Genomic DNA, 12051 nt, shown 5'->3' on the forward strand with positions numbered 1-12051 from the left:
CTACAGGAACCTACAATACTGAAGAAAATGTTGCCAGGCAATTTGGATGCAGAGAATTTTTTAAAAGCTATCTAGTTTCAATTTGCACCTAGCCTCAATCATCCTTGATTTAGGGGTGTGCAGTTGGGCATACATTTTCTGGTCTTCTCTGAGGCACTATCGAGAGGCAGAAGAAGAATGCTGCTTTGGGTTGGCTGCCTGGCTATCAACTGACAGTACTGTTTGAGAACTTTGTGGTCTCTACCAGGGCCATCTTCTAGAATAGGACTGAAGACATGATGTTGCCATGATTCTGGCAAGTTCTTGGGAGTTGGTTCCACCAGTAGAATTCCTGCCCAAGGGAATGAGAAAAAGTTTGCCTTTTTCTTGGATAACTTTATCTTCCAAAGTGTGTGGAAAACCTTGTCAAATAGAGGTAATTTTTAGTGTTTGTATGTGGCTTGCATGTGTTCACACATACAGTATATATACACTATATACTGTATCTGTCCAATTATGTCCGATTCTTGGAGATGACCTAGACAAGTCCCTGCTGTTTTCTTGGCAAGGTTTTTTCAGAAGTGCTTTGCCATTGTCTCCTTCCCAGGGTTGAGAGAAAGTGACTGGCCCAAGGTCACCCAGCTGGCTTTGTGCCTAAGGTGGGATTAGAACTCACAGCCTTCCATTTTCTAGCCTGATGCCTTAACTACTACACCAAACTGGCTCTCTCATCATATATTACACACCCCTAAATATATACTATCTCTGCACAGGAAGACTTCTGAACTTAGCCATGACTTAGAGCAATTGGTGGGTTTAACCTTTCTGAACATGTCATTTTTAAGCCAGTTTAACAGTTAATTATACTTGTTTGATAAAGGGATTCCTTCCCAAATAGGGAAACTTACTCTGTCACTATTCAGCATGATTAGTTCAGTTGCAAATATTCTATATTTGATCATTTCTTAAAAACTGGTTTAGAATCCAGGTATGAAAATGCCCAGGTGACAGTAGCATATAAATTGTGATTTTAAACCACAAGTCACCAGTTTAATTTGTGAGTCCCTCTTTAAAGCCGTCAGCAGTAGCTCATCCAAAGGCAACTGATGTTTATTGTTATAGGGCTGTAAAATACTTCTTTTAGTCCATCCTAAATCTCTAGCCACTCAGCTTTGTTGAATAATCTAAACCACTAGTTTTGCATCAGAACAATAATTCATTTTCCATTATCCACATAACATTTGTAACATTGTACACTTCAGCGAGCTTTCCTTCACCATCCTTTATTCTAACCTAAAAGAATCCAGATATTGTAGTTTTCTAAAGATAAAGCGCTGTGCCTGTTTTGACAGCTTTTCTAGCTCTTTCTCTATATGCTTGAGAGAATTCCAAGGAAGGCTACACAATAATAACAGCTGCATATTAAAAAGTTTTTTTAAGGTTAACATCTTCACAGGAACCTCCCCAAAGGAGATTTTTAGTGTTTTTTAGAGATTGGACTAGAAACATAATTCAGGTGGGGACTGATTCCAAAGAATCAGAGCCAAGTGGAGAAACCTCTCAACCATGGCATGGCTATTCTGGTACACAGGAGAAGCTATCAACTCTAATCTGCTAGTAGGAACAAGCACAGAAGCTTACAAGATGCCAGTAGAACTTTCAAATAGCTTGGAGTACCCATTCACAAGGCACAACATGTCAAAGTGAGCAATTTATACTGGTGTCTTTCACAAAGGCCAAGGTAATTGTTGGCAATGAAAAGAGGTTGGAGTTTAATAAGGAAGGTTGTACTCTTGTAGGAGCAGCGTTCTGAACATGACTCAAAGGTGGCTTGAGGTCTCAGATAGCCCAGCCAAAAGGCTGCTGCAATAATCCAAGTGAGGTGTAACCACAAACAAAGAGCTTTGCCATCTCAGTAGTGAGGAGCTGACAGATCCTACAAATATTTATTAAATGAAAATGACAAGTTTTTTTATTGAAAAGCTGAAATGCCAACAGTTTTCATTTATTGTCCTAATGCAAGAATAATGGCTGAACTGAACAGGGATGGATGAATGAAAAGATTCTGTGGGTGTCCCAGCTGCAGACAACAAGGCCATCCATAGCTTTTGGTGAGGGAGAGGGAGAGATGAGATTTGCTTCATTTCATCTGGTGTACTTGGCATCTTTTATCTTTTATTGATTTTACTGCAATTTCTTTGATTGTTGTGAGCCACCCAGAGTCATTGGGAGTCAGGCAGCATACATGTTTAATAAATTATTATTAAGTTGTTGCTGTTGCTGTTGCTGTTGTTACAGAAAAAGAATAATTACAGACTTTGTTCCCTTTGCGGCAACATTAGATATTTATTTTCATGAAGGTGAATATACAAAAAAAATCAGTGGAGTAATAACAGTTCATGTAGATCACAATACTCCATTTTTAATAAAACAAAAATGAAATCTTTTGAGATTCTTTCCTTGAAATGGCCAGAACCACCTCGCTGGTTTTGATATCTTTAAGTACCACAGTTTGAAAGAGATTACAAAACCAAGGTAGAATACTCAGATTCTTGACTGAATTTGAAAAACTTACAACCCAAACCCCAGAACATTTGTTGCAACTTACTTACAAGTTGTTACTGAAGTACAATTCGGAAACCAAACAGCTTAACAACTGTATGATCAAACAGATGTAAGATTTAAACAGGACAAATGATATACAACAATGGGAATATCAGTGGAAGACAAATATTACATTTACGGTGGATGCTGCACTTAAACTGTTACAAGATGTTTTGCCACAGTTATATTTTTCCAGTTCTGATTGCCAAAATAAATCATTCCTATTCTAAAAACTGCTGGAAATGCTATAATCAGTTTGGATCTTTTTTTGGCAACGATGTTGCAACAATTCTGGAAAAGGGTTTGTTACTGAATGAAACAAATCTTAAAGGTTGAATTTCTTTCCTCCCAGCTGTTTTGTGTGTACAGTTAAACGGTGGCGAGAGAAAGTCTGTAGCAACTTCTGATTTATGATAAAAGGCTAGTCTGACATATTCTGAGGGTGTGAAAAAGAAACCTAAAAATCACAGCAGCCTTTTCCTGGGACTCCCACTATTTCTTGTTCTACGTTCAAGCCATTATCTGCAGAGTCTCTTCTACTGCCCACTGTTTAAAACATGTGTTCAGGATGGAGAATGGGTGCGAGTGGAGATGACTCTTTCACCCTTCCCCAACCTCACTGGTGTCCTCCTTGCTCATCCTTTTGCTTGGGTTGCCCTGCTGGTGGCCCTCCTGCACCTTCCTGCAGAAATCCCACCACTGCCCAGTTTAAAAAACAAGCAAAGTCCAGCCCTACCTAGCCAGAGCAACAGTTGGAAGGAAGGAAAATGGAGCTGTAAGATTTTTAAGAGGAAAATTACACATCAAAACTCATTTATTGTAGCCAATCTCCTTGCCCCGCTTCAGGGCTTTCTCTTAAAAGGCAGATTCACTGAAAGTTGATAGATTACCAGGGAAGAGTTTTTCCATCCCAGTTCACAAAAGTGCCAGTTTCTTTCTCAGAAAGTTGGGCAAGTCTTTTAAGAATCTCTTGTACACCATCCTCAACTGTTGTTGGGGCCATTATCTGGAAAGGGGGAGAGAGAGTGAGATGAATGAACCAAATTCATCTAGCGGGGTCCAGGAGGCGAGCCTTCTCTGCAGTGGCGCCCGCCCTTTGGAACATCTTGCCCCCGGAGTTGAGACAGATTTCCTCACTCTCGGACTTCCGGAAGAAACTTAAGACCTGGTTCTGCCACCTTGCTTGGGAGGGGGAGAGAGATAGCTCCACCTGGGGATGGCTGGTGCCATAGTATCCCTTAGTGATCCATCTCCACTTGGATTTCATGTTTGCTTTTATGTATATTTTAATGTAATTTTTATCTGGCTATGTTTTAATGCTATTTATTGTAAACCGCCCAGAGTCCCCCATTGGGGGAGATGGGCGGTGATATAAATTTAATAAATAAATTAATAAATTAATAAATAAAATTAATAAAGACAGGTAACCTTGCACCAAATGAAGCTACTGATGGTGGCAGATAATTCATATTGATTAATGCTCCACAGCTTATGGCCACAACAGGGACTGGAAAATTTGTCATTAAGCAGTGTGGTCATTAAGCAAGGCATCGGGTGACTGCACCTGATTTACAATATTTTTTGCAGCAGTCGTTAAGTGAATCATGCAGTTCCCCATTGATTTGGCTTGTCAGACTTTAAAAAAAAGAAGAATTGAACAAACGTATATTTTTTTTCTGTAGGACTTCCTTGTCTTACAACTCTTTACTACCAAATTCATGACAATTGGGGCAAATGGTATGAAATGATCATGGCCTTCTTGATACCAAAGAATGGATGTTACTTCATTAAACTGTTCTTTTTTGGCTCAACTGGGCTGCAAAACCAGTCCCAAAACTATTTTTTTCCTATTTTTTACATTAGAGAAGCTGCTAAAAAAATAGGTTTGAGACTCCAGAAAGTGAATTAATGTAATAGCATGCTAATGCATAGGCTCATATGGTTGCACTCATTTTGCAGGGAGAGCAATTCTATTGCAAGTCACTTACTGCTGCGTTTCCCATATCTGTCTGCAGCCATCCCGGGTGCAATGCAATGCACAGGATCTTGTCTTCAGCATATTGCAGGGACTGACATCGAGTGAGCATGTTTAAAGCAGCCTAGGAGAGGGGCATTGTAAAAATGCAAAGATGAATGGCACACCTTAGTTCCACAAAGAAGAACACTGTAGGTTTAAGAGATGTTACTTAATTCCATGATTTCTCAGGAAGGGGTGTGTGTGTGTGTGTGTGTGTGTGGTAGAAGTAAACTCAAACATTTACACTGTCATGAGCACCGTTGAGCTGAATGCATCAGCACAACGGCACACATAACAATGCCACGGAAAAAAGAGTAAGGGATTAGAAGATAAGCAAAGCGACGCACAACAACAGACACAGACCCCGAGGAGAAGGGAACGACCCCGGCCGGAAAAACCAGTCAAGAGAACACAAAGGGGGAAGAAAGAGCGACAAAGACAGGGTGGATCACGAGGCACACCTGAAGCTGTCAGCAGGAACGCAACGGATATCGCCCAGCTGACAGCAATCACCGGCTGGAGGAGGAAACCGATTATGAGCGAAGCCCGGGGCACCAGCAGGGGCCCCACGACCCCTCACCTACCGGCAACGAAGCATACAGGACTTGGGGGGATGACACAACCCAAGGTGGGGGGGGCGCTGACCAGCGCGGGCTATTTAAACCCCGCACCGGCGCGCTCCCTTCACTCTCAGCTTTTTCTAGCTATGCACTATGCTGAAATAAACCTGAACCTGCTCTTCCCTGAATCAGTGTCTGTGTTTTACTCAGTAGTAGGCAGCGCATGACATACATTGACATGAAGGGACCTTTGTAGTAGTAACTGAAATACAGGAAGGGTGAGAAAGTCTCCCAACATTCCAAGGAGTTTCTACAGTATGTAAATGTTGGTTAATGGGATTAATGGGAGAAGAAAACAAGGGAAGGATGAGCCAAGGACTGGAAAAGAATGTCTAATAAAACGACATGAAAAATCAACAATGCCCATTAGGGGGGCAAATGTAAAGTGGTGCTGAGAGCAGAGTTTCTCAACATCAGCAACTTTAAGATGTATGGACTTCAACTCCCAGAATTCCCCAGCCAGCAATTGCCCAGAGTTGCAATTGCAAGATGGGCAGCTACAAAAATTGACCAAATGAATACATAAAGACTTGTCAGACATATATAGCCAGCTCTTTTCCTAATAGAGGGTTTGAACCCTAATGAAAAGATATGGCTATGAACATCTGTTGAGTCCCAATGTAGGATGAAACCAGTCATATACAGCCACCTGGTGGTCAATACAAGTAGATGGTACTTAGTAGTGTAAGTCATGCTGGCTGGGGAATTCTGGGAGCTGAAGTTCACACATCTTAAAGTTGCCAAGTTTGAGAAGTTTGAGAAACACTATGCTACACTCATGTATGTATAAATAAGTGATATATCACTTCCACATTTTAAGTGTTCAGTCTCTTATGCTATGGAGAACCAAAGCATGGTTCTCCAAAGAATTCTTAACACCTTCTGGAGATCTTGCCTGAAACATGGGCTTATGATGTGACAGTATGAACCAAGACCAACTCTTCTCCAAACCTTGCTGCAGCGATAGCTGGGGATTTGTCCAATATCCCATGCCAGGACATTGGCAATGGAGCCGCAGTCACTGGACATATTCACAATTGCAGCTTTGCTGCAGCTCATTCCTTTCAGGGTACATTCCTGGGATGCCTTCTTCAGCAAGGGTAAGAACACCTGAAGAAGGAGAGGAAAAAATTAAGAACAGCTGTACACTCTCCCCAGGCATGGAAAGCTCACAGTGGGAGTGTGCAAACAATGGTCCAGAAATTATTCATCAAAGCCTGTTTTGTGCTTCTATAATCCTGGTGCAAGCTTCTGCCCCTTAATAATTGAGAAAGCTGTACCTGATGACCACTTTCTAGGCAATTATTAAAAATTTGAGTGGCCCTGTTCACTCCACCTGCTGGACCCCATTAGCTGCTAATCCAATCTTACCAATGGATTGGGCAGCCAAACCACTGCATCGAAGTTACTACTGTGAGAATACGTGACCCCATCCATTTTCTCCAGGATGTTCCTGGTATCACATGAGGCTTTCCACCAGCAAAGTCCTAGCAAGACTTCATTCCATCACTAGCTCTTTCCCCATTGGCCACAAAGGCAGCAGTAAATGTGGCTTGTTCACTGCGTTCAACTAATATGAGGGACATGTGTTAGGGCAGTGAGTTCTATATTGGAGAGGTTTGCTCTTTCGGATATTCTTTTATTCTAGTTCCTTTTCTTACAGGACAAGATAGACGTGATGTTGCAGTGGGCGGAATTTCAATGCACTCCCTACGGTAGGGTTCCTCAACCTTGGCAACTCTAAGCTGTGCGGACTTCAACTCCCAGAATTCCTCAGCACGGCTTAGAGTTGCCAAGGTTGCGGAACCCTGCCCTACAAGGCTGTCTGGTTAGAGTTAATTTAACCCTATTCAGGACTGGGCCAGTTTTGGTCTAACTCTACCCCCTTCAGGAACAGTTGTCTGGGTCTACTGACACTTTTTAGGTGTTCTCATGCTATATTAACTCCCTCCCCACCCCATTAAGCATATCTTGGAGCAGGCTATGCTTTTGCCCAGGGCAGAGGAAGAATCAAGCCTACCCCTAAAGGCACCGTCACAAAGCACTGGTCTACGTCCATCTAGTCTCCAAATGTTAAAGGCATTAGAACAAAGTGAGATAGAGGTCAAAAGGAGGGACCTTAAGGATACTCCTACCTGACTCATCATTGTGGGACCAATCACATTGGTATTGTACACCTCTAACATTTGTTCTGGTGTCTCTGATTCCAGATTGGATTCCTTTACTACCCCAGCATTGTTGACCAACAGATTCAACCCAGCTCCATTTAGACATTCTGTAATCATGGCTGCAGCAGCTTTGATGCTGGATGGATCAGAAACATCTAAAGCAGGAATGAGAAGGGTTTTGTAACTAATAAAAATCCCCAGCCAGCATACAACACTGCAGTTTCCCAGCAAAGATACCTAACTGCATGTTATATATTAGAGTTCTATGTAGATTAGACCAATGTTTCTCAACCTAAGTGACTTTAAGATGTGTGGACTTCAACTCCCAGAATTCCCCAGCCACCCATTGCTGGCTGGGGAATTCTGACAGTTGAAGTCCATACATTGTAAAGTTGCTGAGGTTGAGAAGCACTGCATTAGAGTAATATCCTGCATTTTCTACAACAAACTCATGCCAGATTGAATATTCTCCTCTCATAATTTTTCTTTACAACCTTAAGAAGTAAACTAGGCTGAGAGAGAATGAGGTTCTGATTACACATAATACTAACTCATTTTTAACTACAATTAATTGAACAAACTTCAACATGTTTGTTGAATGTGCCACGTGATGTAAATAAAACCTGAACAGATTTGGGCTTAGTATTATTGCTAATGAAACCTGACTTTTCTGTGAGATTCGGAGATACCTTTGGTTTCAGTTTAATACTTTAACCTCCATGCAAGCCTGGCTTTTACTACTGTTATTTGCAGTTGGTATTTGCAGTTGAAGAGAAAATAGGATCTCTTGACACAATATATTTTTATGTAGGCATATGAAAAAGTCTTCAGCAAAGGATCGTTACCTTGTCATGGTGCTGGAGCTTGAGCACCTCAATGATGCCATGAGCTAAACCATGAAGGGCCACCCAAGATGGGAAGGTCGTGACAGAGAGGTCAGACTAAATGCGATCCCTGGGGAAGGTAATGGCAACCCACCCCAGTATTCTTGCCGTGAAAACTAAATGGATCGCTGGAGTTAAAATCGCTGGAAGAAACATTAACAATCTCAGATATGCAGATGATACCACTTTGATGGCTGAAAGCGAAGAGGAACTGAGGAGCCTTATGATGAAGGTGAAAGAAGAAAGTGCAAAAGCTGGCTTGCAGCTAAACCTCAAAAAAACCAAGATTATGGCAACCAGCTTGATTGATAACTGGCAAATAGAGGAAGAAAATGTAGAAGCAGTGAAAGACTTTGTATTTCTAGGTGCGAAGATTACTGCAGATGCTGACTGCAGTCAGGAAATCAGAAGACGCTTAATCCTTGGGAGAAGAGCAATGACAAATCTCGATAAAATAGTTAAGAGCAGAGACATCACACTGACAACAAAGGTCCACATGTTAAAGCAATGGTGTTCCCCGTAGTAACATATGGCTGCGAGAGCTGGACCATAAGGAAGGCTGAGAGAAGGAAGATCAATGCTTTTGAACTGTGGTGTTGGAGGAAAATTCTGAGAGTGCCTTGGACTGCAAGAAGATCAAACCAGTCCATCCTCCAGGAAATAAAGCCAGACTGCTCACTTGAGGGAATGATATTAAAGGCAAAACTGAAATACTTTGGCCACATAATGAGAAGACAGGACACCCTGGAGAAGATGCTGATGCTAGGGAGAGTGGAGGGCAAAAGGAAGAGGGGCCAACCAAGGGCAAGGTGGATGGATGATATTCTAGAGGTGACGGACTCGTCCCTGGGGGAGCTGGGGATGTTGACGACCGATAGGAATCTCTGGCGTGGGCTGGTCCATGAAGTCATGGAGTCGGAAGCGACTAAACGAATAAATAACATATGAAAAATTATTCAATATCATTACAAAAAAGGTAATGAAAACTGTACGTACTCTATTAACCAACCAGTGAGACATTCAAGGGCAGAAATATAAGCCTAAGACTTTGATTACCTTGGAATGAGTTAGTGGTGTCTTATGACATGTTCTATGTTATAACATGCATGCAAATGATATAGTAGTAATTCCCCAACAGATTTGACCCAGAATGATCACATAAGCTTTCAAGTCTGAGTGTGGATTTGGACCTGACTGCTCAGCCCTAGCCCTGCACCTGGCACTGTAAACATTCTTCCATGGTTCCTAAACACAGTTGAGTCACTGCCTGAGATCTTGGGACAGCAGGACTCCTGAGAATACTGTGGACATCCAGGAAAACAAACCAAAGGATCATTGAACAAATCAACCCAGAGTTCTTACTCAAGGCACAAATGACCAGGCTCAAATTATCCTATTTTGGACATTTTAAGTGAATACCACTCTCTGGGAAAGGCTATAATGCTGGAAAGGTGAAAGGAAAGAGAATAAGAGGGCAACCATCAGCAAGATGGCTGGACTCAGTTACAGTGGCAATGAGTGTACCATTGGGAAGACCTCAAAGAACAGGTTAGGGATAGATCGTCATGGAGAAGATCTATCTATGTGGTTGCTAGGAGTTGAAAACAACTTGATGGCACATAATCAATCAATCAATCAATCAATCAATCAATCAATCAATCAATCTTTCCCCAAAGCTACTACCTCTTGGGAAAGGGGAGAAATCTCTCAGAGATGCAATGCCTGCTTTATGGGTAGCTATGCAGGCAGGGAAGTGTTCATCCTAAAATGTCACTGCATGATTGAGCAGCTTAGAGAATGTAATTGAGCAAGGAAAACATTGTGGTTATCAGTTCTAAATGAAGCATTATCACACCATACCACTGATACTCACCCTTGCAAGAACAGGATACATCATATTGATGAAGACAGCAGGCCAGGGCAGAAACCTTGCAATCCCAGCCCAAGACTAGAGCTGAGATCTGTTTGCTGAGCTTCTGTTAGCTGAATGGAGGCACCAGTCCACTTGCACCTCCCAAGAAGATGCCTTAACTTGCAGAGTTGCAAGATACAGCCAATCATGCAGGGAGGGGGAGTCAGAGCAACAGTTGCTGAGAACTTTAATGAAAATATATCATTCTATACATTCCAAAGGAATGCTTTGATTGAAGAACTACAGAAAGTTTGCTTCACTGCATTTCTAATTCTCTCTCTTGTTTTTTGTTATTTTTTGCATTCAGGCTTACTGAAATACATATTTGTTAAGGTGTTTGAAAATATGAATTGTGGTTGAAAGTATAGCAAGCTTCTTATAATACAGTACGAAGGACCAAAGATACATTCTGTAACTAGACATTACAATACAAATGCAAATACATAATTGTTATCTTTGCAAATTAAAAAAAATCAGGCATTATACATGCAAAGAGCAGACCCTAAGATCATGGTCCTTTAACCTCCACATCCATTATTCATTGCCTATCCTATTAGCCTGCTATTTTTTTTTAATGTCATTATGCAATTGCTGACTGCATTTACACAATCTTATCGAGCTTAAACCTCAGAATTACAGAGAACAAATAAATTCCTTCCATTTTTGCAGCTTTCTTTGTAGTCCTTTAAATATCCAGACTATCCTGATCAATGCACCATTTGGGAGACAAAGCGAATTAACCAAAGGAGAAACAGCAGACCTTTGTGCAGAGTTTTATATCCCACTAACAGAATTATAATCAGGGCAAAAGATGTATGAACTGGGTGTAACAAATGCCTGCAATAAATGAAGGACTGATGCATGTTGACATCCCTGCCGCCACCCACAAAAAGGGACCCCTTGCATGTCAGCTCTTGGCCCATCAGGACAGGGGTGGGCAATCAGAGGCTGCTCAGCCCCACTAGGAGGACAATCTTAGCAAAGGCCAAGAGTTAGGATTCAGCAGTATCTGAAGGGCTGTGCGTGTTGCCTGGCCTGAACCAGGGGCAGGAGCCAGGAACCTACCAAGTTGGATGATCTGTACTCGGGGCTGGTGTTGGGCAGCCAGGTTCTTCAAGTCCTGAAAGACATGGAAATGAGAACCTTTGGGAACAGTTTCAAGGCTGGTGGAGAGTGTGACACTGAACAGGAAGGAGGGGGCTCAGTTCCTCCTGGTTTGTGTTCCCGCCATACAGCTTGGTTTTGTCTTTGCAGAAAAGAAGAGAATGAGAAACTCGGGGGTGGGGGACATCATAAGAGACTTCCACCCCATTCCCTTCCCCAACCACCCTGTGCTTGTCATCAGAGCAACGTCTCTTAGGCAGTTACTAATTCCAGTATAAAGTTGATTCCTTCTAGAGCTCACCTTTGCACGTGGTCCCTCTGGGTCCCGGCAAGTGGCAAAGATCCATTCTGGTGGGTTGCTCTTCCCCACCAGCTGCTTCACCAGCTCCAGGCCGATGCCCCGATTAGATCCTGTCACCAGGACACTGCGTGGATTCAAATCGCCCATCTTCCTTGGCAGCCAGAGTCCGGCTGGAAAAGTTATTGACCTGGAGTTAAATAAACCAGACTTTGGCCTCTTTCCCCTACCTCAGCTTCAGTGGACTGTTTCTCTCCTTCCTAGTTCTGCCGCGTATGCTGGGCGGCACTTCAGAAGTACTGTAGGTGGCTGCCCACACCCAACAAGCAAAGGAAGGGAAATGGTTGTAGAAACAGCGGGTTGCTTAGCAAGGGAGGAGACTAGAGAGAAGATTGTGTGTGTGTGTGTGTGTGTGTGTGTGGAGGGAGGGAGGGAGGGAGGGAGGGGTGATCTTTAAAAGTTGCT

At 42.4% G+C, this 12051-nt stretch overlaps 1 protein-coding gene across 1 annotated transcript; it reads right to left on the reverse strand.

Annotated features, from left to right (window-relative positions):
- Nucleotides 1-2305: 2305 nt before the first annotated feature.
- Nucleotides 2306-11808, reverse strand: LOC134504152 (uncharacterized). Its single transcript, XM_063313210.1, has 6 exons — nucleotides 11590-11808; nucleotides 11250-11304; nucleotides 7356-7543; nucleotides 6172-6330; nucleotides 4572-4682; nucleotides 2306-3589 (listed from the first exon to the last, which is right to left on the reverse strand). The coding sequence occupies exons 1-6, from the start codon at nucleotides 11734-11736 to the stop codon at nucleotides 3470-3472; spliced, it is 780 nt and encodes a 259-aa protein (XP_063169280.1). The 5' UTR covers nucleotides 11737-11808; the 3' UTR covers nucleotides 2306-3469.
- Nucleotides 11809-12051: the final 243 nt, after the last annotated feature.

Source organism: Candoia aspera, chromosome 11, assembly GCF_035149785.1.
Source record: "Candoia aspera isolate rCanAsp1 chromosome 11, rCanAsp1.hap2, whole genome shotgun sequence".
NCBI classification, from domain to species: domain Eukaryota; kingdom Metazoa; phylum Chordata; class Lepidosauria; order Squamata; family Boidae; genus Candoia; species Candoia aspera.

Bases quoted from the DNA above. Each gene is read 5' to 3' on its own strand.
- LOC134504152 (XM_063313210.1), bottom strand. From the start codon at position 11,736: ATGGGCGATTTGAATCCACGCAGTGTCCTGGTGACAGGATCTAATCGG. The intron at 6,331-7,355 runs GTAGGAGTATCC...CTCCTTCTTCAG, and splicing joins GTCCCACAATGATGAGTCAG to GTGTTCTTACCCTTGCTGAA. The intron at 3,590-4,571 runs GTAAGTGACTTG...CCCCCTTTCCAG, and splicing joins CAGATATGGGAAACGCAGCA to ATAATGGCCCCAACAACAGT.